A 25,805-nucleotide genomic window follows, 5' to 3' on the forward strand; every position below is an offset into this window, starting at 1 on the left:
CCCTGGTTTGATCCTGAAGTCCCAAACTCCTTGCTAATCACTCATTTAATTTAGATGTATCAATTTATTTACACCGTTGCTGTGCAGAACGTACAGCCTTGAGTTTGGATTTTCAAAGCTTGGCAGCAGCCTTTAATACTCAGATGATCTCTTCACCCTTCTTCTGCCAACAGTCCTCCTCAATACCAAACTCAAATACCTCCAAATACCAAATCCAAAGGGCTGTTGGAGTGGTTTCACCATGGGCTGTTTTGTTGGCGGGTCTGTGGAGGTCGTGTATTGGTGGGGTTGAAGGGCTGGGTGAGCTGTCAGTGAGCCCCAGGGTGCTGGGAATTTGTGTCACTCCCCAGGGCAGTGTATCTGCAGGCACCATTGAACATATCTGTCTGTTTGCATGTTGGATTTGTTCTTGCTAAAGGCTGTTGGCATTCTGATGTCTTTTGAAGAGATAACCGAGAAGTGAGTCCCGAGGAATGACAGCACTAAACTCTGAGTAATGTCTCCAAGGACCAAGAGAGTCAACCAGAACCATTTTCTTTAAGCTGCAGCAATTTCCATATGCAGCTCAGATTTTCTGACAATGCTGTAGAAATATCATGTGCTTGGAAAGAGCACAGTTTAGCATGAAGAATGTCTCTCCTTCAATCTTTAGGAAAAGACCAAAAAAAAAGTCCAAAATCCTCTAAAAAATCCCTGAATATTCCTTCAAAAGTGATTAGAGGTGACTTTCCTACCCACTCCCATCCACTCTCACCTGAGGAATATCAAACTCCCTCAGCCTGGAGATTTGCAGACAGTCAAGGGATGAAAGGGAAAAAGTACAATGATATGAAGTTAAAGACTGGTGGAAGACACAGGTAATCATAGAACCATATCATAGAATCATTGATTGGCATAGGTTGGAGGGGACATTAAAGACCATCTAGTTCTAACCTCCTGCCATGGGCTGGTTGCCACCAACCAGATCAGTTAGCCCAGGGCCTCATCCAACCTGGTCTTGAATGGCTCCAGACATTCAGTCACATGTGTCCTTACTAGGACACTGCTGCTCCCAATCTGCTTTTGCTTCTCATGTCAGGAGAACATCTTCCAGACCCATGGCTCATCTGGGTGTGTTCATGCCAGGCACATGACGTAAGCTGCTGCCCAGAGCTTTGTCTATGAGTCAAATGGCTTAGGCATTTAGGAGTCTAAAAATGTGCATTTGGCATTCAGATCATCTGCATTCAAACAGGAAAATCACAGGCTCGGAGCAGAGTCCTTGTGAGCTGTGCAAATGGTTTACAAGCATGAGGTTGTGTCACCATGTAAATGTCAACAAGTGTCTGGCATGTGGCCATTCTCTTCCCCCCCTCTTCTCCTAATTGCTGTGTTAATAGACCATCCAATGTGTTCAGAGGTTCAGAGATGTGAAACTAGGAATTGCAGAGGCTGAAAACTGGATTGAAATGATGTGGTTTATAGGCAGCCTTTCTCATCATGTGGAAAGAGTTAATGTTTACCACCTTTTCCATAGGCTGAAACAAGGGAGGTGGTGGAGTCACTGTCCCTGAAGGTGCCCAAGAACCATGGAGATGTGGTGCTGAGGGACGTGGTCAGTAGGCAATACTGGCAGCGGGTGGATGGTTGGACTTGATCTTAAGGCTTTTTTCCAACATCTATGATTCTATGACAGACCCTATTTCAGTTCAGGCCACGTAGGCTGTGACACCATGCCATACCACACCCCCACCTTCCTTGGGCTGTCATACTTTCACCGGGAAGCAGATACCTAAATACAAAATCAACCCTGAAAGGAGTTTTTTGTATGTCGTGAACAGGAGCCCATTGGTGATCAAGGGACCAAGCCCAATGTACATTTATGGCAAAGAGCTGGTGCCACTGAAGAGAGCTAAAGACAACTGTCTGTTTGCAAGATATATTCTGCTTCTCCCAGAATAAGACATTTGTAGAACACCATATTTCATTCTCTACTTATTTCTTGTTTTCCTGCAAAATTGTATTTTCTATGTAAAAGATCTTATGGCCATTAAAAGAAAGTGGGACCACGTAACGTGTCTGTTTTCTTCCCTGTGTGTGAGGACAGCCACCTCTTTCCTGGTGTTTTGCTTAAGCTCTGTCTCAGAATGATGCACAAGATGGAGAAAAGACATGGAGAATCAGATGGAAAATCAGACAACTGAAAACCTTGCATGCTGAATTTGAAATATTTGCAGATAAAAATGGCAAGAAAAGAAACAAATGGAAAATCATCTCTTATGTAAGAACACAGGTAGAAAGTGTCACAGTGCTGACAGTAGTATCAGACATGCAGCTTAAATACTGCTAAGAGAAGGTTCAAAACAGAAAGAGCTGTTTCACAAGGCAGGTAGGAGAACTCTAAATTGTCTTGCCAAAGAACGGCGTTGCTAAATGTTTACATGAGTATAAGTGGGTGAGTAGACAAATCATCCAATTCAGAAAATAACTTGGTTGGGAGGGAAAGCTGGTATCTCTGGTCTGATGAGCTGCTCAGAGGAAAAAGAGATTCAAAGGTAGATGGGGTAGCTCAAGAGCTGACTCAGCTGAGATCTGAATGACTCCAACTGTACTCTTGGGAGCACCAGGCCCAGTGCTGTCAGCTGGTTGAGCACTCAGATGCATCAGGTGAGGGTCAGGTGTGGGATTATAGAAAGGCTCTGCTCCAGAGGGTGGTGGGCATGGCCTCATGCTTCTGGAGCTCAGGGAGTGTTGGGAGACCGCTCTCAGCCATAGGGTTTGTGTGCAGTGTGGAGCTGGGGGTTGGACTCAGTGATCTTTGTGGGTCGCTCTTAGCATCTACTGATAAGGGTACTGGCCCTTCCTAAGCATTGTGCGTGCCCTTGGAGAAGCAGGATGTCCTGTCCCTCTCTTTTTTGCCCAGCTACAACTGGAACATCCCAGCAGCTGGAAGACCAAAGGGAGAGATAAGGCAGAGGTCTACAAAACCATAACTGATCTGGGAACGGTGCATGGAGATGACTGGTTTCAAACTGAAGGAGGGTAGATTTAGGTTGGATATAAGGAAAAAATCTTCTACAGTGAGAGAACAGGTTGTCCAGAGATGTGGTGGATGCCCTATCCCTGGAGACTTTTAAGGTAAGGCTGGATCAGGCCCTGGGCAACCTGATCTAGCTGTGCATGTCCCTGTTCATTGTAGAGGGGTTGGACTAGATGACCTTTAACAGTCCCTTCCAACTCTAAGGATTCTATGATTCACTCACTCACCTTTCTAATGTCAGGGCTTGAATGGAGGTGAAGAAGATGGAGATTTTGCTGAGCTCTCTGTGTGACTCTCCTTCTGAGCCCATTCACAGAGTGCTGACTTGAGATTGCTGCAAGGTTTTGTGCTCTTTGAGCAGAGACACACTGGCTTTCACTGCCCTGGGCTTTTCGTTATATCTCTAGCTGATCTCCACCAGCTTAGCTCAATGTCATTATCAAAATTTTCCAAACCCCAGCTGGGGCAGCCGTAGGGGTTTGTCAAAATTGTCTTTTCTCCCCAGATCATTTTTGCATGTATTTCTGTACATATTTCCTCTGCACGCGGGGTGGGATAAAAAGCTGACTTCAGACCTACTCATTTTATGCCTGAATTACTACAATTTTCTCTGCCCGAGGCTCCTCGTTCTCTTCCACTGTGTTACTACTGGTCTGCTGGGAATTTCTCATTTCCTGTGAAAGTTTCTTTTGTCCTCCAAAATGGACATTTTTCCCAATGACCTCCAATTTTTGCTTCTTAAATCTCACGCCGTTCAGTTAGACACTTGTGTGTGCACGCTCAATTTCAAAATGGCTCAGATTTATTTTAAGCCTTTTTCTATTTTTTGATGATGCACTGATTCCTGTCTGATATCAAGAAATAAGCAAAACAAAAAACAAATAACAATGTATTTTCAGCATGGTGTAGCAGTGCCTCTACAAGGATCTTGACTTGCTTAACTAAAATGTTGGTGCTCACTCATGGAAAAGGTCTTGGTGGCTTTGGTTAGGTTGTGGTTGGACTCGATGGTCTTTAAGGTCTTTTCCAACCTGAGTGATTCTATGATTCTGTGATTTTATTTAACCTAAGTGCAGTCTAATCCTGGAGAGTTAAAAAACAGAAGTGTAAGGTGATGTCAAAATCATTTGAGAAAAAAAAACGCTGGAAATTTTGTGCAAGGCACCTCACTATTTTGAGCGAAGTGTTTTGTTTCAATGAAGCTATCTGCAGAGTCAGGGATTTTTTGAAGGACAGTCTTAGCACTAAAGCCTGAAGCAAAGTAGTTATTCAGTAGCTCCACCACATTCAGCATTTTCCCTGGGCTTCCTTTTGTTATTGACATACTTAAAGAAACCTTTCTTGTTGTCCTTGATCTCCCTGACCAGGTTTAAGTCCAAGTGGGCCTTAGCCTTCCCTGTCACATCCCTGATGCCCTAACAACCTTCCTATACTCCTCCCAAGGGCCCAGACCCCTTTTCCACATTCTAAAGACTTTCTTCTTCCATTTGAGTTTTTTCCATGAGCTCCTTGATCATCCATGTGGGTCTTCTGCCACCTTTGCCTGACTTCTTACACTTCAGAGTGCATCAATCTCGAGCTTGAAAGAAATGATTCTGGAGTGTCAACCAAATCTCTTGTGCCCCCTACCTTCCATAGCTTTAACCCATTTACATTCCATTCCAGGACTGATTTCAAGACAAACCATTTTGCATAATCCTTAACTGAGAAGTTTTGTATTGGAACATCCAGAATCATATTCTTCCTCTCCTGAAGAACCTTCGATCTAAAAAATAAAAATATAAAAACAAAAAAAAAAACCCACCACTTTTCATATGCTTTCATTTAAAAGGATCAAACACTTAGCTCTTCATAGCTCTTCTACATTCTATTTTTAAGCAGTGCTAGACATACCATCGGAGCAGGGATGTTCAGTAGAACTGAGCAAGATTATGAAGTTTGAAGGCAGTTTAAGAACTCATAACACAGAAAATTAGTATAAAATTGCCATACCACCTTGAGTGTATATATATACCACAGCAGATCAAACCAGACTTCTGCTATGTGCTGGACATGAAGTGTTCCAACCTGGGGGCTTTTGTATCCTGGCAAGACACTCTGAATTAGCAGCTGGTTTGTTTTAATCCTGACAGTGCAGACAAAAGGGCATCATTAGCTCCATGGCAGGAAGAAGATGGAGAGCCTAGGGAAGAAATCTAACCCTGAAGCAAACATACATCCCTATGGCCAGCCAGATCCAGTGACCAGCTGCTGCTAAAATGTTATGACAGAACTGATGGTGGCCCAGAGTGTTTTCTGGACGGAGAAGATTTGTTTTTGAGAAGTGAGTCCAGAGATGGGCAGTCAAAGAATGACCTAGAGACATGTGGGTGTGGGAGTAACTTTTGCATGGGCTTGGAAGCAGAGGCATCGTGAGAATTGCAACCAAGCTTGGGAAGGTTGATGAGTAGCAAAGTGCACCAAAGTGACAGGACACTGACATGGGAAAGTAGGGAGGTTGTGGTAAAGTTTAGCACTTGTTAATGTCACGGCAGTGAGGAAAAGAGTGAGGGTATGCTCATATCATACAGTGTCTCATTGCGTCCCTGGGATCTATGCTTTGCAAGATCCAAAGTCACAGTGCAATCTCAGGGACACCGCTCAGTTTCCCCTGAACAATGGCAACCCTCTTTGGAAGAGCATAGGAAGACAAATCCCAGCTGCTGGCACAAGGTGTTGTGTGTTCTGGGCAGGAACATATGATTGAAGCAATACACAGCATCTTTTGAACATACAGAACCATAGACTCATACAATACTGTGAGTTGAAAGGGACTTAGTAGGATCACCTAACTCCACACCAACTGATTACCTTGCTGTGTCCATCTCTTGGGACATTCCTAGTGGGCTTAAGACTGTTGTCCTGCTCGGTAGGAAACTTTCTGTGAGTAACCAACCTAAACTGGTAACTGTTGGGCATCTCCATAAAACAAAACCAAAACCAAGTGGAAAGAGCAGTGGAAACATTGATTAAAATGAAGGCAAGTGATAGCACTAACAATTTCATGGAATAAATCTTGATTATAAAGCCAAGTGATGCCAGCAGTCAGCCAAGCTGCACATGGAGGCATACTACGTGACTTTGCAGTAGATGAGGCAAATGGGCAGAGAGGTACTGAGAGACCTGCTGGAGCCCAGAGCTCCACCACAAGATCCTTTTCTTGGTCTTGCATCAATACTTAACGTGGATGCATCTATAGTAGAGTGGGGCCGTAAAACTCCTTAAGCCTTTATCTGAGCAGTATGACTTTCTGTTCCAACATCTGATCCCACGGACCAGACATCGTCTATGTCATCTTTCTGCTGCAAGTTTGATACAACAGGGTTGGTCAAGAACAAAGATGAATGCAGAAAGACAAGCCTCACCATACATAAAAGCAGAAAAATACTTTAAAGCCCAAATACCCAAAACAGAAAGATACTTTAAAGCCCAAATACCCAAAGAAATTACACCAAAATAAAGAAACCAGTCTTGTATATATATATTTTAAAAAAGATACATCACTTTTAGTGTATTTTTTCAAGCTTGCTGGACATCATACTGAAGCACTGTAAAGCTGTCAGAGAAATTATATACTTTTTTTGTTGTTGTTGTTGTTGTCAACCAAAGCGTGCTTTTATGGAGTCAATTAGCCACAAATTATGAACACACATCACTTGTCTGAGAATGAATTACAGTACACCCTAATAAACATATCCATCTTTCCTCACTGGTTATCCCCCTGATGGGGACAGCATTGCATTTTCCTATCCAACCATAAAGGAAACTGCGTGTTCATTCGTGTTTCATTCTGCAAGTGTGCCTCTTTCAAGTGCTGCAGTGCTACAGTGTGAGGGGAAAGAGGGTCATTGGTGTCACTGCTCTGGCGTGCAAACCTGGACATGAGCGCAGTGTGAAGACTGCATTTACATCAGAGGAAAAAGTTTGTATAAGCTGGGATGGTATGAGTGCTTGGACTTACAATGGAGCCTATAGCTGCTGTTGCGTCTGATAGAGAATGGCAGTCAGCATCATCTTTACATGGTATTATTATGTACTTTCCAACAATCTTAAAGCCCTTTTTGAAGGTGGAGAGCCACAGTCCTATCAAGTTGTTCTGTTTTGTTTTGGTTGGTTGGGAGGTTGCTTATATTTCCTCTTTTATTTATATTGTTTTTTAACAGATGGGGAAACTGAGGCACAGAAAGGTGGTGTGATTTGCCCACAGTTGGTGGTAGACCTTGGAACCCCCATTCTCTCTCTCAGCTGCTCAACTGCCACCTGGGAACATGGTGGAATGACTGCTTGCTTGGTTCTCCCGTGGAAATCTGTATCTCCTCCTGGAGAGAAGGAAAAGTGTCACTCTCAGTGGCAGTGTCTGGCAGAGGACACCAGCACCCGTGTTTTCTGCCAGCCCCAAGGTACAGGAGAAGCAAGAAACCTGAAATGGAAGGGCAGGAGTTTGTTGGTCAGGCACTGACTTGGAGGACACGTCTCTACAGGATACACTCGTGTCTCTCTGTGGCTTTCAGGGCCTCGTGCATGCTGGCTGCGGAGAGTCTCCTGTTGATGTTCCTGTACCTGCACCTCAGGAGGTTCCAGAAAGTAGTCCTCAAGTCTCGGTTGAAGAAAGCATAAATTAAGGGGTTGATGAGGGAGTTGGTGTACCCCAACCAAAGCAGTGTCCTCTCCAGCCTCAGGGGCAGGCAGCTGCAGTGTATACCGCAGATAAAAGGCCGAGCCGTTGACATAAGGAAGAACGGAAGCCAACAAAACGTGAAAGCCCCCACGATTATACCAAGGGTCCTGGCTGCTTTTTGTTCCCGTTTGAAGATGGAAATATTCTTCCGGTCTTGCCGGAGCAGTTTGGAGAGCGTGGCACATTCCTCCACTGCCTTGGTGCGCTTGGAGCTGGGGTGGCCACGGCTGGAGGCCTCCAGGCAGTAGACACCCTCTTCTTCGTAGTGCTTGGGGAAGTTCATGAAGCGATGCTTCTCAGCACTCACCTTGGCAGCTTTGTAGATCCGGCTGTACATGACGAGCATGACTGCCATGGGGATGTAGAAGGCAACCCCCGTGGAGTAGACCGTGTACCCAAAGTCCTGGCTGATCAGACAGACTCTTTCCACGGTGACGTTCTTAGCCCAGCCAAAAAGAGGAGGAAGAGTGATGGAGGCAGACAGGAGCCAAACGATGAAGACCATCTTGGCCATCAGCTTCCCGTTTTGTCTCACGGGGTACGTCAGTGGCCGAGTAATCCCCAGGTACCTGGAAGAAGGAGAGTTGCAAAGCTTAGGAGGGTTTCCAGGCACAAGTACTTCTTATGGGATCATGGAGTCATTAAGGCTGGAAAAGGATCATCTAGTCCAACTGCTCACCTGCCACCAATATTGCCCACTAAGCCCTGTCCCTTTGCACCACATCTACACATTCCGGCTGCTGCTGGGTGATTTCCATTCCCAACCAGCTTTTGAAGCTCTGTCACAGAACTTCAGCCTGGAAAGGGAGTAAGAAATGAATTTCCCAAGAGAAAATACTCCCAGGGAGCTGCAGTATCTTCTGTGAAACTTATTTCACACTCCTTCAGCTCTCTTGCCTAAAAACCCTGTTTCAACTATTCCCTGCTGCTTTCTTGCAGCCTCTCCATGCATGACACAAGAAGTCATTGAATTTATGAGCACAATCTGGGATTCACGTGGTTTCCTTGGGAATAAAAATAAATCTAATTTTTCCACCAGAGATAGTTTATACAGAGAATACGCAACAAATTCCAGCAATAAGATGTAAAATCATAGCATCACTGGAGTTGGAAAGGACCCTTAAAGGGCATTTGATCCCACTCTCCTGCAATGAACAAAGACAACCACAGCTCCATCAGATGCTCAGAGCCCTGTCCTTCCAGATCTTGGATGTCTCCAAGGAGATGGGGTTTCCAATGAATGGAGGTCCTAAGGGGAGACACCAAAAGCACGCGACGACCCATGGATACATACATTTTATAGGCTGAAGTTATGAGTTATCATAGTGTGTATCAACTGTCAGCACCCGGGTTGACAACAACACATGATTTTTGAAACATCCCCCGTGTTGAAAGGGTTTGTATGACTAAGAAATTGTGTCAGTTGGTAGTCAGGAAATTGCAGTCGTACAAATGAATAGGGAGTTAGCCACCGTCAGCCAGCGTTCCCACTGGAAAACTTCTGCTTCCTATTCAGCCCCAACGAGTGCAGCAAAACCCTCCAGCTGCCGTATGGATTTCTTTCAGGTTGCAGCCTCTTTTGTTCAAGTCCTGCCTGCTGCCAGGAATTTGTAAGGGATTTTAGGCAGGATGGAGTCACCTCCTAATTGTCTTAGATAAACTGGGTCAGGCTGGAAAAGGAGTGAGAATGGCAGCTGTACAGGCAGCTTTTTGCTGAAAGCTTTTCCAGGGAAAAAACGGGCTTTATTTTTTTTTTTTTGCTAAAAGGAGAATTTCTGCAGAGAATTGTACCCTTGATGTACCGTTATTTCTTTCTGACACTCAAACCACCTCAGTGTAGGTGTTAGAAGTCTTTTCTTCCCTGATTCTCTTCCCTTCTCCAAATCCTTCCCCCAAGAGTGGAAAAAAGACAGAAATAAAAAATAATCCAATTCTCCCTTCCCTCAGCAGTGCCAAATATATTCTGAGACGAAGTATTCTCCCCTGAATTCCAAATAAAATGAGTTTTACTTCACTGAATTGTTCTTTACCTATTTTCCTCTGCATTTTCGTCCTCTGGCCTTAGTTGCAAAAGACAAGCCAAACCTTATACAACCACCTACGTTGCTGAATGCCTAGCACTTCTACAGGCTGAAGGATGATGTTCATAGGCACAAACTCAGTGCATCCTCTCAGGAAAGCACTTCTAACCCCTTCGTCCCCTGAGACCCTGTCTGCTCATTGCAGGGGAGTTGGACTGGATGACTTTTAAAGAGTCCCTTCCAACTCAAACAATTCTATGATTCTGTGCTTTGAGAACAAGATCTGATGGGACAGAGGCAATGGGACTGGGTTTAGTGCTGTGCTTCCAAAAAATATCCTCTCCATCTTCCTGCCTGATCTGAGCTCGGGGAGAAGTGATGAGCGTGGATGGAAGATGGGGCTCCAAGGGATGGATGGGGATGGGGTGAAGGGTTAGGATGATGAGAGTGAATGGCCTCAAGCTTCACCGGAAGGGGTTCAGGTTGGATATTAGGAAGCATTTCTCCAAAGGAGTCGTAATGCACTGGCACAGGCTGCCCGGAGGGCTGGTGGGGTCACCCTGCCTGGAGGTGACCAAGAACCATGGCGATGTAGCACTGAGGGGTGTGTTTATAGGCATGGAGGGGTGAGTTGGGGGTGGACGTGGTGTTCTGAGAGGTCTTTTCCAGCTTTAATGGTTCTATGATGCTAACAAACATCCCTCCTGCTGTAGAAACCGACTGCAGATGGATATCCTTGGAGCTAGGAGAAAACCATGCCCTGATGCTGCATCCCCAAATCCAGCACCAAAAAAAAATAATCACTCCTCTGCACATCCAGGCCAAGAACTTTGCAGGCTAATATATGCTGTGCTGCGTGATACCCTTTGTTACGCTATTACCGAGTTTCCTTTAGAAGCTGATCCACTCGGGATTTGCTGAAACTTCAAGGAATTTACAGGCAAGCCAAGCAAAATGCACAGTGACAAGATTTAAAAGGCAGGCAAAGCTGACATGTCTCAACTGTGGGTGCCTTGCTCTGCCTCTGCTGGAGGAAATGGGGCCGGTTTGAGGTCTTTGCTGATGGCTGCGATGAGAGAAGGGAGACCTCAAAATAGGGCAGCATGTGCCGCAGAGCAGAGCCAGGCACTGAAATTCAAATCAAATTCCCTCGCTTTGATTCCTTTTTGTGTGTGTGTCTGTTGTTGTTAATCATGTTTAGTGGTAATGAGGAATAAAGGGCAGTTCCTGGAACAGGGATTTCCTTGTGGTTTGTGTGATCTCTGGACCAGCCATTTCAGCACATGCTCAATGGCAACCACTAGATTTTTACATCAGGGATTAAATAATAAAGAGGGAAAATCTCCCCAGCGTGCCCCGTCTCCATGCTGCCAGGGAGAGGACAAAGTTGTACTCAATTGGGTCTCCTGACAGGATAAGAAGGAACTGTTTCAAGTCATGTAAGGGGAGGTTCAGGTTGGAAATTAGGAAGTATTTATCCCCTGGAGGAGTGACTGGACATGGGAACAGGCAGCCCAGGAAGATGGTGGAGTTAGCATCCCTGGGGGTGCTCAGGAATCATGGAGATGTGGCACTGAGGGGCATAACCATCGGGCATGGCAGAGGTGGGCTGGGGTTGGACTTGATCTTAGAGGTCTTTCCCCACCTTAATGATTCAATGATTTTAACTGATCCCAGATGAGCCCAGAGTTCAGGTTTCCTGCACCCCACTGTTTTACCACATCCCATGCTTTCTCTTTGGCCAAATTCCAGATTCCAGGATGATGCTTTTCCTGCCCCATCCTACTAAGGAGGAAGGGACCTGCAGGTGGAGGACAGTGGGCGGCTGGAGGTTGTGGCTTCACGTGTCCATCCCCAAAGCATCCCTGGTTGCTACTCATCTTGCTGGAGATGCATCACAGGGACCTCTCTGGGCAGGGGTGTGTTCGGATGAAGCACATGGGAAAAGCAATTCAGCATAATGCTGTGCTAATTTCATCCCACCAACACTTTCATAGAATCATTAAGGCTGGGAAAGACCTCCGAGATCATTAAGTCCAACCCTGAGCCATCACCTATGCTCACTAAACTTCCAAGAAGCATCCCTTCCATTGAGGACAATACCAATTTGAGGCGTACATCATCTGATCTGGAGTAGGAAACACCAGGAAGAAGGGAGAGCCCCACAAGGACTGCCTGGGAAATGGATGGGTATTTCATTCTCCATTCCTCCAGCAGGAAAATTAGAAGCATTGAGGAGTTTTGTTCATCCATAGCTTGGATTTTTTACAGAGAGCTTCATCAAAACCTGAACATCCGAAAGGTTTTTTGTTTAATTTTTGCCTTTTTAAAAAAATATATATATATAATAATGAATCCATAGCTTTGGCAGACATTTATATAAGGAAAATGCACGGGAAAGATGGATGTTTCCAGCATTTTTCATTTTTGATTTAAAGGAAAATCAATCAAATGCTGCTTTAGACAGGATTCGTTCTACCAGCTTCAATCAAGAGGCTTTTAGAAAGCGCTCTGCATTAATAATCAATAATAGCAGCCTACATTTTAATAGTAGCCATCATTTTGGGCAAACCAAGCATCTTTTATATCTAAGCTAAGCAAGGCATGAGGACACTCCAGCCATCAATAAAAAGGTAGAAGCAGGCAGCTGCCCAGGGGTGCTGACCAATTCAGCATTCAGGAGAGCACTGGAGGAAGAATTTATATGCCTTAGGACATGCCAAGGGAAGGAAACACAGTGCTGTCCTTTTTTTCCTCGCAGGGCAGGAGAAATACTTTTGGTGGTAATTCCAGTTAACCCCTCACTGAACAACGCTTTCATCTCTTTTAGATCAAGTGTTTCAGGCTGTCTGCAAGCTCAGCAATCCTTTTGCTTCAGCCCTGCTTTGCCTTAGTATAGGAGATCCTTTTGGAGCTCTTTCCATCAGGGGTTAAGCCCCGAATCCCACCCAGCCCAAGGTCCTGGATCCACATTCTTCCTCCTTCCACCTCCATCAGGTGCCTGATGTGAATAGAGCACATGGTGGCTTGATAAGGAGTAACAACAATTTAAAGGATGCTTGGAGCAATCCACGCAGCCCACAGCCCTATCTCTAGGGATTCTTGAAGCAGAAAGCAGTGGAATAATACCTCATTCTCTCCTCAGGGCACCAGAGGACATCCAAAATATTCCCCTTCCTCAGGCATGGGACGGACTGAGCCCAAGGAGGACTTGGCCAAGAGGTTCACCCACCCATCCCGCTGCCATATGACAACCTTTGCTCTTTTTCTCCTCCCTGCCTCAAAGTTCATCTTGAACAATTTCCCCCCTGCAGCAATCCATGCATCCAATCCCATCTCAGAGGTGAAGGGCAGATCAATGCTATCCAGGACGTTCGCTTGCACTGTGCCTGCTCACATTGACAGTGGCATCAGGCTGGAGAGAAGTGGTTAACACATGGGATGAGATGCAGTGATTTTCATAAAGGGTTTGTCCCCTTTGCTTGTGTGTTTGGGAGAGTGTTTCTGGAAGGAGGGAAGAAGGAGGGGAAAAAAAGGGAGGAAGAAGGGGAAAAGGGAGGAAGGAGAGGAAAAGGAAATTTTGAAGCCAAAGCCAACCTGGTTAATTTGCATCTGCTGCTTCACTCCTCACACATCAAGAAGAGATGTTCCCACATCTCATTACTGCATTTGATCTCTTCCCTCTGACATAGGAATGCTTTCTTCCTGACTCTGAATAAACTTGCTTTTTAGGAACGGCCTGTTTGTGAAAGCTGGCAGTTCAGCAGCAGAGCTGTGAGGTTGGTGGGGATTTTGCCTTCCAAACAGCAGCACTCTGTGCAGAGCAGCGGCTGGGAAAGGGTTTGGGAGCATGCTGCTGCAGCAGCCAGCTTGTGTCTGACCCTCCTGCTGCCACACCTGAGTGAACCACCAGGCAGGTGTTACCGGCACTGTGGCCAGGACACACATCTTTGCAACCCTTTCCCTTCTCGAGCTGCTTATCACAACCCAGCCTGGCTCAGAAATGCCAGCACAAAGCTAAAGCACCTTTTCAGAAAGCCAGCATGCATGTCAGATCTGGATCCATCCCACCAGCTCATCAGCACGATGTCCCTAATGACGCAGCCTGCTATAATTGGACCCATAGGGTGCTGGCTTGCATTGCTTTGGCAGACGTGCTTAGCCTTTCCCTCTGCACATCAGGTGTGGGAGCTCAAACCAGCAAAACCACACCAAAGCACGCATTGAGCTACATCAGGGTTTTATGGAACTTGGGATGGGGTGGGGAGATGCCAGCACCCTTGGACAAAGCATAGGCCATGGAAGCAGAAGAGCAACCCACACGGTTGGGCTGCAGGAGCTCCATAACCCGGATGTCCAGACTCTCTGCACTTCTTTGGTTGAATAATTTCATTGAGTTGGACTTGCTGATCTTTTTGGGTCCTCATCTGTCCCCTCCAGCTCAGGTTATTCTAATTTTATGAGCCAACCCCCTTCCATGGGGATACGGCTGGACAAACGTCTATCCTTGGGGCTCCGTTCCACAAACCAAGAAACACCAACATACTGTCCGAAGGGGGGAGGATAAAGCAAGAACTTTGAGAAGTTACTTGAGCTGCAAAGGCCACTTAATTCATACAGAAAGCCCTCACCCACCCTGTGCACTTGGAAAACACATGGAGAAGCACTGTGTAGAGAAGTTGTAGATACTCCGTCCCCGGAGGCATTCAAGGCCAAGTTGGAATGGATCCTGGGATGTAGTGGCTGGCCACCCTACCCATGGCAGGGGGGGCTGGAGCTCAATGACCTTTAAGGTCCCCTCCAACCTAAGCCATTCTGTGATTCTACGATCTTAATTCCGACAGCCCTCAACCAACTGCAAATCCCTGCACTCCACCACGCAGCTGCCCCCTTTCCCTTACCTGTCCACGCTGATGATGCACAGCGTCATGATGGAAGCGGTGCAGCACATGACATCCATGGCGATGAAGACGTTGCAAAACACCTTCCCAAAGAGCCACTCTCCCCCCACCAGGTCCGTGATGGTCACGAAGGGCATGACAGCGAAGGCCACCGAGAGGTCGGCGGCCGCGAGGGACACCACCAGGTAGTTGGAGGGCTGCCGGAGCTTCTTGACGATGCAGACGGAGATGATGACCAGCCCGTTGCCTGCGATGGTCATGAGGATGATGATGGAGAGCACCGCTCCGATGACGATCTTCTCAGTGTCCCCATAGAGCAGGATCTCCTCTCCGCAGTCCGTCGCGTTGGTGAGGTTGGAGGAAGGCAGGTCTGGCTCAGCAGGGACGGAGGCTTCCTCAGTCATGAATGGATTCGGGAGCGACTCCCGAGCTGGGTACTGCTGCTCTGCGTTCTCCACAAAGAGAAGATGGTGCTCCAGAAACCTGCGGGGGCTGCCCCTCAGCAACATGCTCTGAGCTCACCGCAGCGGGCAACGGCACGGGCTTCCTCCCAGCACTGACACCTCCAGCGACAAAGCAGAACATTTTATCACACACGGGCTAAGAAAGTCAAATACCACCCTCCAGCTCTCTTTCTTGCCTCCCGGAGCTGCAGATGGAGCTCATGTGCTCTGCTTATTCTGCCTAAACACACAGTTAGATCCGGAGGATGCTCGGAGGAAGCTTGCTCCACTTCTAAAGGAGCACAAGCTGCCCAGTCTTCCTGCAGCGGCTACCTAATTGCCTGCATGCTTTTCCAGACAGCAGCAGCTGATTGCAATTGCTCGCTGTCTTAATCCCTGCTGCCAAACCGTGCTGCTGGGCTTGCAGTTGCGCATCCATACGCCCTGCACATAACACGGGTGGATGCAAAAGTGTGGACGGCAACACAACCCTCAGCCCCAGAGAGGGATGCCCGCGCAGCACCGGCTGCACCTCCTGCATGTGTCAGCGTGCAAACTTCACCCTGCAAACCCATGCACGCGGCGTGCAATGCCAACACACAACGTGCTGCAGCGGGAGCACACGCAGCATCGCTGCCCTCGGTACCACGTCCAGGCAACAGCGGAGGGCTGGGGCATCCCTGAGCTGTGAGATCCCCGATGAGCACACGAGCAAGCGCTCCCACCCCCCAATATTCACCCCTGCAAATGTAACCGTACCACCGATGGGGAAACTTCGGGGCTAGGCTCACCCTAGGCAGAGCTCCGAGCATCGCGCACGCCCTGCATCCTTCTCTTTCTGCTTCCCCCCTGGCAAGGAGTTTTATTTAAACCCAAGCTACCCTACAGCTCCCTCTTCCCCTTTTCTCATTCCCCCCCCCCCCCAAACCTAGGGGTGACGGGGGTCCCGCATTACCTGTGCCGAAGGGGTGAGACATCCTCCAGGCGAGCCCCGCGATCTCCGGGCAGGAGAGGAGCCGAAAGCCCCCGGAGCATCATCCTCACTCCCCTCCCCGGTCCCTCCCACAGCCCCCCTCCACCCCCCCTTCCCCGGCCGCCTCTCCCAACCTCTCTACCCGAGCCCCAGGAAGAGCGAGGAGAGCACAGAGTTGGGGGGGGAGTGGGCTGACAGTGTCAGCAACGGCCGACACTGAACCAGCCCCTACCAGGGGAGAGCTGAGGGGCACAGCTGGATGTTGGGCAGCCACCTCCGAGTGCGGTGCTGCGGATGAAATGCAGCTCTGGGGGCGTGCGGGACCATCAACATCCTTCCCATTTTTTTTCTTGATCAATTATTTTGCAGGAGGAATTGGGAAAAGGTGTGTGTGTGTGGGGGGGGGGGGGGGGGGGGGGGGTCTACCCCTGTTCCGTGCCTTCTTTCTCTTTTTTTCTTCCTTTTTTCCTCCCCTCCCTTGCCAGTAGGAGGTCCCCTATTCATACAGCTCTATGCTAAAGAGATGAGAACAGCTCAGGCTGAGCCTTCTGCTAAGGAAATGCAAACAGAGGAAAACCCAACCTGACAGGAGCACCCAGCCACCTCCATGGGTTCAGCACTCCACTGGCTGCGGGAGCACTGAGTGCCCCATCCCTGGGGGAGGGGGGACAGCACGGGCCCAGGTTTCTCTCTTTGCCCCATCCCTTGAAGAGAAGCACACAGAGCAGTGTCAGAGCACTTTGCACACCTGGAAACTGTTTCCCAAGGCCTAGCTTCGTGGAGAACACACATGGGGAACATAATGGGCATCCTTCCTTTGCCCACCCCAGCCCTATCCAAGCCCCCCCGGGTGCAGCACAGGTTGGTGATGGGAAAAAGCACCTTTATAACTCAAAGTGCAGAACACTGTGGTACCTCAGGTCGCTGCCAGGTATTCCCTTCAAAGTGCATCTGCAAGAGAAGCTGTGCCGAGCTGAGCTGGGGCTAAGGCTGTGTGTTTCTTACCATTTGTGTTTCTCCTCTGCTGTTCGTGCACTGCAGTGCGTGTGGGAGGATGGCTAAAATAGCTGCCTCGCCAGGGCAGGCTGTGCTGAAGCGATGGCTCTTTTGCTTCTTGCAGTAGAGGAGTGGTTGCTGCAGTCAGGTGTTAGGATGGGATGGGGCTGATCCCAAAATTTCTTCTCTGAGGGAGCCCTTCCTGGAGAAAAATGCAAGGGTTTTGGACAAGGGAGTCCAGGGTGCTTGGAGCTAGATGATCTTTGAGGTCCCTTCCAACCCAAGCCAGTCCACGATTTGGCTTCTCCATGCTTGGAGGTGTCTGTAGTAGAATATCACTCACACACTCCTTGGCAATGGCTGCAGCCAAGCACCTCGAGCTGAACCCACCGCAACCCAACACTTTTTGACCTTGGGGGAAGGGAACCTGCACCAGGGGAGCATCTCTGTGCAGCACCACAAAACACATCGGTTTCCCCCTTCCAGCAGACAAGAGGTGAACCAAGTGCTCCAACCCTCTGCCCAGCTGCATTCTTCCATATTCACGTACCAGTGGCCATTGAAGCAGCTATTTTAATAACTATTAATTGTCAACATTAATCTCTATTATCTCTAATGATGAGGTAAAAGTTATTAACATGTAAATTCTGAGAAATCTCATTAACTCCAAGGTCCTCAAGCTCCTAAAGTTTGTGGGATTAGCATCCCAGATCAGGCTTTCTGCATTGCAGGTGTCGATATTTCTCCCTCTGAGCAGGCAGAACAAGTCCAGAGAGATAAAATTACTCACTTGGCCCAATGGGTTTTCAAGGACCATCAGTAAGGATTGCTCTTGCCCTCAGGGAGTATCTAAACTCTCACTGATTTGGAAATGGATGCAGGTAGCAACCTGACCATCTGCAGACCCCTTGGTGTTTTACTGCTGGCTATAGTCAGGGATGAAGTTTTGCCTGGGGTGCTTTGAGGATCTGGAAAGCTTCCAATGTCACCTCCTCCCCAGGGGCTCCCTCAAAGATATCCAGGTCTCCTGATGGGTGCATAAGCCCAGCTCCCAGAGATGTTCATCCAGCAAATGCCACCTGGATGCAGTGGATATCCAAGAGATGGTTTAGGTCTCCCAGATGTGGCACAAAACTGCAGCAAATGAACCAGAGCTTTTTAGGGAAAATGAGCCACTTGAGGTAACCTTTGAAAACCAAACCACAAAGCTAAAAAAGACATAGAAAGGGGCCCTGGTCCAATCAAAACCAATAGGATTTCTCAGCCCTCTTCCTTGGCATGAAGTCCTCAGCCTGGCTTATCGTTCTCCACCTTCCCATTTCTTTTGCTTCCCCACAGCAGCAGCACAGGGCATTACCTTTCTGCAGAATCACGGAATCATTAAGGTTGGAAAAGAACAGTGAGATCATCCAGCCCAACCATCAACCCATTTTGACATGCTTATAAAGCCATGGCCCTCAGAAACCCATCCTCAGGGAAGGAGGTAGAGGCACAGTGATGGGACACTGCTCATCGTGCCCCATGGGGCTGCAGGGACCAGTGGTGGCAATGGTAGCCAAAGGATTTCAAGGGGTTGCAATTAGCAAAGGACTTCCTGCATATAATTCTCTTTTCGTGTAAGAGAAAGCCGAAGGAGATTTGAGAAATAGGTTTGAGAAATTGGGTTGTTGGGTTTTTTTCCCTCTTATTGGACTTGTCCCCAAAATAGTGAAAGAAAACATCCAAAAAGTTCTTATTAACGAGGTCAGCCCACGAATTGTGCTGTCAGAACAGATGGGAAGCAGCTGGGAACCGTGTGAGAAAACACTGCCCCAAATAGAGTTGCAAAACAGCTCATCTCAGCCCAGAGAAGTGGTGGTGCCCCATCCCTGGAGACACCCAAGGTCAGGCAGGAGGGGGCTCTGAGCACTGATGGAGCTGTGGGTGCCCCTGATCACTGCAGGAGGGTGGGACCAGGTGACCTTGAGGGGTCCCTTCCAATTCAAACCATTCTGTGATTCCTCGAGAGGTGTTACAGCATTAGGCATGGTCACGCTCCCTCTGCTGGAGTCTGCACAGACAGCACTCAGCTTTCAGCGTTTACGCCGCCGAAGATGTGCATGCTTTGAGTTACCAGGACCAATTATCACGAGGAATCTCTGTTGAGAGTTATCTGCGTGCCCCACTGCAGCCAACCCCTGTGCTGGTGGTGCCACAGTGTCTTCTTGATGTCCCAGAGAGATGGGAGTGAGCCAGGGTGGGATGGGGATGAGGCAAAGGGACATCAGCTTCAGGATGGAGAGGAGAGGAGCCCCCAGCAGTGCCTGGAGGTCTGCGGAATCAGAAGAGGAAAGAACAGCAGAACTTGAAGAGGAAAAGGTGAAAAATAAGGGATTTAGTTGAAATTTCTAACACCACAACCCTTCAGCCACACAGCGTGCAGCCTTAATTGCTCATTTGCCAGCTTTTATTAGCAAGCTGTTACCAGTAGTACCCAATCTTGACTCCAAGCAACGGCCACACGTTGGACGTGCAGCACTTCCACCTACTGCTTTTCCATCCACTGCCTTTCCCATCCAGAGCCTGACTTGAGATATCTGCAGTGACTATTTCATTTTTAGGGGCCCATATAAGGAACATACCACCCCCTTCAGTGCTAGCACAGGTGTTCCACCTCCATCCCATCCAAAGAAAGGATGGAGCAAAGCAGGCGATGCAGAACATTGTTGGACCAGATGATCTTGGTGGTCTTTTCCAACCTCAATGGTTCTATGGCTCTCCTGGTCAACCTTCTTCTAGGTCTCAAAGGGACACAGCCCTCAGCACAGCAGCAGGGAGGTTCCTCCCAGTTGCCTCCACCAGATGGGCCCAAAGCGATGGTGAAGAACCACGGTGGTGGGCTGAGGACCTTTGGAGGTGGGCGGGTGCATTGGGGTCAGGGAACAAACAGCGCAGGTTTGGAAATAAAACCCTCCTTGTCTTCTTTGGTCTGTCCCCTAGATGGCACCTGCTCTCAGCAGATTAACTCGCTGATGAAAAACAGTAGGAAAAAGATATTACAACAAAACAACCCCATAAACCTCAACAACAAGAAACTAAGAAAAGCAAAGAAAGAAAACCCAAATAATCAAATACATCTGTTAAACAAAACCTAGAGTTTAAAGCTTTTTTTTGTGTGTGTGTGTGTGTGTGTGTGTGTGTGTCTCCTAAAGCAGGAACTTTACATACCTCACTCCTGCATCATTTCTGCTGCTTCTCCCTCTCTGAGTGTTTAATTCCCCACTCTAAATGCCATTAGGAGAAGGTAACAGGCCTGATCCCAGCAGCTTTCTGTTGCAGCAAGGTGACATCCTGGGGCAATAATGGGCCCTATCAGACCTGCAGCAGCTCTCTGAACACTTTATCCATACATTTTCTGGCTGAAGGACGTTAACCCCCCCCTCCTGCACAACTGCCATCATCGTGTCCTGGTGAGAAAGGGAGGATGAGGTGCAGGGAACATGATCCCCATCTGACCCCTTCCTTCCTGAGCACTGAATGGTGAACACTTTCAGGCTGACTGCTGTTGGATTTGCTTCGATCAGGACACTTGGCACTACAGACCTGTAGGATGTCCTGGCTGAGACCTGGTCCTCACGGGGTGGAAGATGACAGCTGAGGGACTGACCACAGGGGAGGCAAGGATTCCCTCAGGAGCTGTTGGATTCACAAGCTGACGCATGAAGGTCTGCATAGCAGCTGGCTTCTCCTTCCCCAGGGAGCCCATCTGCTTTGGTTGTTAGCTCATTCATTCCCAGGCATCACTGCAGCCTCACACATGGAAGAACATCACGTTGGACCACTGGACTCACCCACAGAGTTTGGCTTTAACAACCCAGGAGGAACATCCAGAGCTACACCTTCACCAAGGGCATGAAGAACTTCTTTAAAGTGATGGAGCCCTGGAACAGGCTGCTCAGAGGAATGGTGGAGTCCCCTTGGAAGATATTTGAAACACATCTAGATGCTTTCCTGGGCAACCTGCTTTAGGGAACCAGCTTTAGGGGGTGGGGGCTGTACTTGATCTCCAGAGATCTTTACAATTCTGAGACCCTTCTCTGGGTCCAGATGAGCCCAGGGCTTCCAGGCTTTCTTTGATGGGTTACTACTGCGGGAATGCCTACTTACACAAAGTCATTCAGGTTTGAAAAGGTCATCAAGTCGATCTGTCAACTCATCACCACCATACTATCAGCCCCTGTCATGCTGGACGGAGCTCTGAGCACCTGAAGGAGCTGTAGGCATCCCAGGTCATGGCAGGGAGTGGGACCAGATGGCCTTTGATGGCCTTTCCAACTCAAACCATTCTATGATTCAATTCTACATGCCCAGGACACACACCAGGAGGGACATGCTCTGGCTCTCCAGTCATTTTGCAAAAGTTGGACCACAGGCAGCTTCATATCAAGCACAAAGCCCTTGAGGTTCTCAAAATTTGGGGTCGTTCTCATGCTGAGCAATATAAACCAACAAGAAGTGTTTCTAGGACCCAGGCAGTAGGGTAGAGATGCCTCAAGGCTCCTCAGAAGCTATTCTATCATTGCTAAGTTCTCAGCTGAGAGGGTCACACAAAGCCAAGGAGTCCTTGGGAAGAGCTCTCAGTTAACCTTACCTTCCAGGTAACAGCTGTGTGCTGCTTCAAGAAGGATGAATCACTTGCTGAGTACAGGTGGTTGGAAATCACCTCTCACTCCTTCTCCCCCCTGCAGCCTGTCCATATGCATATGTAAATTATTTTTAAAGAGTCAGCAACATCAGTTGTCAGCTCATGCTGACAGAACTGGTCCTCTGCCCAGAGGAAGATGCACAGCTGGCTCCTTGCACGGGATGCCACCGTGCTCACGCTGTCCTAATCTTTGCTTCAACCTCAGCTCACATTCACCTTCAAACAGCCCCACATCTGCAGTACAGGACTCTTGAGGAGCCTGGTGGACTACAAGGAACTGGAGAGAAACTGTTCAGGCTTGGGTTCATCTCCAATTTGGGCAATACCAATGAAGACAGAGCCATAAAGGCAGTGGTAGCCGGGTCTTGACTCTGCATCAGCTGAAAGGTGCAGTTACTTCTTATTCTTCCTTGTTAACCATAGAGTATCCCAAGTTGGAAGGGACCCATGAAGGACCATCACGTCCAGCTCTTGGCTCACAGCAAAAAATCAGGCCCTAAGACAGGAAGCAATCCTATTGTGGCTGCCCAGGCTCCACCTACAAGGTAACACATCTATTTACTTTCCCAGTTGAGATGCTCAAATGCTGCAAGCGTTGGGAATTATTAGAGAATTATATTTCAGCTACAGGGATTCCTACAAATAGCCAAAGAAATACATATATCTGCACTGGGACAAAGATCCAAGCTGTGTTGGGAGCTGAAGGTTAAATAAAGGACACCGATTAGGCACAAAGTAGAAATATATAAACAGTATATTTCTTTTTATTTTGTTTTTAAAGACAATTTCCTTACACAATAAAGGAATTCCCTCTCTCCTTCCCCTCCCCCGTCCCAAGCAACTCTTATCAAAAGAAATCATCCACTGTAAGAGCAACACTAGATAGAGGCATGTGCTTTGAGAGCGTATTTAGTAAGAGCTGTAGGTCCTACCTCCATGAATAGCAACATGTGCTTTCCTTCACTTAAAATAATTCCCCAGCAACCTGGGGCAGAAACCACCCAGACAGCAAACCCAGAGATGCTTAACCTGTTACGTGGCACACGCAGCAGGAGATGGGGCACTGAGGGACGTGGTGGGGATGGGTTCGGGTTGGACTTGGTGATCATGAGACATTTCCAACCTTGATTTTTGGGGGAAATGAGGAAGCACTTGAGATGCAGCCCCTGCTTCAGGTGGGACCAAGGGGAAAAGGGTTTGGCTTACACTGATGTAGGACCACACACTGGGGGAGGGAGGGTTTGCAGATGCTGAGCTGACTTACTTCAAGACAACTCCTGGTTTAAGGGTAATACCTGTGTGGGAACAAGGTGCAGCTCCACATCGGTGAGGATGGAGGAAAACAGAGGGGAAACACTTCTGAAAGTAACAGAGCAGCTCCACCAAATGCACAAAGGCGGAGATCCTCCATGGGTCAACAGCACAACAGGTTTCTTGCTCTCCAGAAGCTGCATCACACTTTCACCCACGTAGGGAGGGGACTCCACGGTGGTCCCAGATTTGAGAAGCTCAGAAATACACGATGACACGGATAGATGCTTTAGAAGAAATGAAAGAGGAAAAACAGCCAACTACTCCTAAAGGCCAGCTGTGTCACTCAGGTGTCCGTGTCAAAGGCTGCACATCAAGGCAGGACCACACAAGGCCTGCTCCATCAGGCAGGACCATGGTTGCCCATATGAACGAGGGCAGAAGCTGCCCAAGTCATCCAATCCGGTGACACGGATGGAAATTTGATGCTGAAGCACTGATGGTTGCTGATAGATGCAGAGACAGCTGATCACAGCCCACCAGCACGCTCCTGAGCACTGAAACCTATACTCCAGCTGCTGAATTTGATACACTGGTTCTCATCAAAGCCCCGATCACATAGCTCCACTGCTACCAGAGAGCTTTTGTTTTGTCATTTGAGAAGCAAAAAGCCAGCAGAGCTCAGGTCGAGAAAGGGAGAACTTAATTGCCAACTGTTGGTTTGTTTTTTTTCCCAGCACTTTGCCCTTTTGATCACTTTGGGACTCCCACCTGTGGCAAAGCAAGGGATGCTGATGGCCTTTGTGTAGCAGCAAGAAGCATCACATGGAGGACTGAGATGCCACACACGTCCCCTCCTCCTGCAAGGAGATCTCTGCAGCAGAGATGCAGATGGGGAGCAGAAGGCAGCACGTCCCTCGGGACACGCTCTTAATATTTAATGCAGCATCAGAATTGTGCCAAGTGATCCAAGCTCACGCAGAGTTTTTCTACAAGGGAGAGAGTGACAGCCAAGGATTGTCTTTGCTTGGAAGGAAAACACACACAGGCTTGAAGAGGAAAGTGCTAATTTGTAGTTCTCAAGCACGCGCTCGGGCAGCTCCCTTGTATGCCTGCTCCTTGCACCATATTGATGGCTTGCTCTCCGCAACTAGAGCCAGAGTAGTATAATGGACAGGGCTGGCATTTAAATGCCTTAATTAGATATGAAAACAATTAGAGGAGGCTATTCTCTTCTAACATCCACAGGCCTCAGCACAGATAGAAAACGGGGTAAACCCCTCCCATACCGCCTATTTAAGTTGTTTTGGAAGCCTGACAGATGAAAAAGACGACAGCCCAACTGGAACACTGTGCCATAAAGTAATCAACTAAAGAGATGCAGAAGACAGCACAACAGCAGGACAATTACAAATCCTTCCTAATTGCCTATTACAGCGGAGCGAGCCCCAAGGGAGCAGCCTCTGCCATGCTGCTGCTCAAGCACAGGCTCGTGTTCTCCAGAGAAAAATACCCACTCAGCATTTTGGCAGCACTCCTGCAGTTGGGGATGCCAGAGAGCTTCCAGAGGAGGGCTTGGGGAAGATGAGAGCTGCGTCAGGAGATGACATCGGAAGCAGCTCGCACTCAAGGTTTGGAGGAATGAACAAGAGTAAGGGGATTTGAGCCAATTCTCATTTATCCTGTCAGACCATTTTTGGTTAAAAAAGGGGAAAAAAGCATACCAAAGGACAAATACAGAAAACAGTGAACGAGATGAAGGAAAAGCATGAACATGTCCCAGCTGAGAAGGCAGATCCCAGTCTGCCAGCCATTAACTATCTACGCAGAAGGAGCTTGGTGGCACGGTACGCCTCAGGTCCCCTCCAACATCCTTCTCCAAGTGCAATCCAACTTCACATGCTTTTCGTTGTTCTGTTTCTTTCCCCAAAGGGGTGCAGAGAACACAGTCAAATGCAACGTGCACAAGTTCACAAACTGTTTCAGTCTTTTGGTACAGCTGGGGATGGGGACCTCGTGGGAATAACTGTTTGAAGCACAGCATATGGGTAGGCGACCATCCACTGTATTTGTTTTCAGAGCATCTGAGTTCACACAGGTCATTCGGAACGATGCATCACATCCCATGGTTGTTGGGTTCATGTTGAAACACTTCACCAGATGGCACAAACTAGCTGAATTCGTTTTCTCCATTCCAACCCTATCACAGCGATGCCTCGACACATCACCCGATTCGAGTTTGACATTTATTAGTAGCTTTAAATGTTGATGCCAGAGAACGTGGGGGGTTGTTGTTAGTGAAGCTGTCACGCTTGCTTTTCTAAGCAATCCAGAAAGTGCTATATTGCCTGTTCAGCAGTCTGTGTTTCACCAACTTCCCGTCATTTACATGGAGAAACCACCATTTCCATACTTCAGCGCGTCAACCACGTCTTTGAAGGCAACAAAATGAGTCTCAGACCAACAAAACTATTCAGGTATAAATCCAGTTTTAATTATCAAGCTAATTTCTAGCTCCTACATTCAGTGCAAGGATTAAAAACTACAAATTTGAGAATAGAAATGTATTCTATTCCCAGTTTCCAATAGCTTTGGCAACTGACAAAAGGTAACTCCCCAAATCCATTTATTTCAGAAGCACTCTATGACCTTTGTGGTTCCAGGTGAGCATCATGGACTCTCTCAATAGCTACCAACATCCTTCAAACCCAACTCTTTGGCAACAGTTATACATAGCATTGTGCGTATATAAAGAGCTTATAATAAAACTTCTTTTACATTCTAATTGTCTTAACCTTCA

The 25,805-nt window shown here is 47.8% G+C and overlaps 1 protein-coding gene across 1 annotated transcript; it reads right to left on the reverse strand.

The window, feature by feature from the left end:
• Positions 1–7,533: 7,533 nt before the first annotated feature.
• LOC136048529 (5-hydroxytryptamine receptor 7-like) lies at positions 7,534–16,401 on the reverse strand. The gene is given in 3 exon segments (XM_065736178.1): positions 7,534–8,305; positions 14,659–15,221; positions 16,297–16,401. Coding segments are annotated over 3 exon segments (1,440 nt in total).
• Between the last annotated feature and the right edge of the window lie 9,404 nt (positions 16,402–25,805).

Source organism: Cyrtonyx montezumae, unplaced genomic scaffold (assembly GCF_038088225.1).
Source record: "Cyrtonyx montezumae isolate F1298 unplaced genomic scaffold, pur_monq_1.0 scaffold_2, whole genome shotgun sequence".
Lineage (NCBI taxonomy): Eukaryota > Metazoa > Chordata > Aves > Galliformes > Odontophoridae > Cyrtonyx > Cyrtonyx montezumae.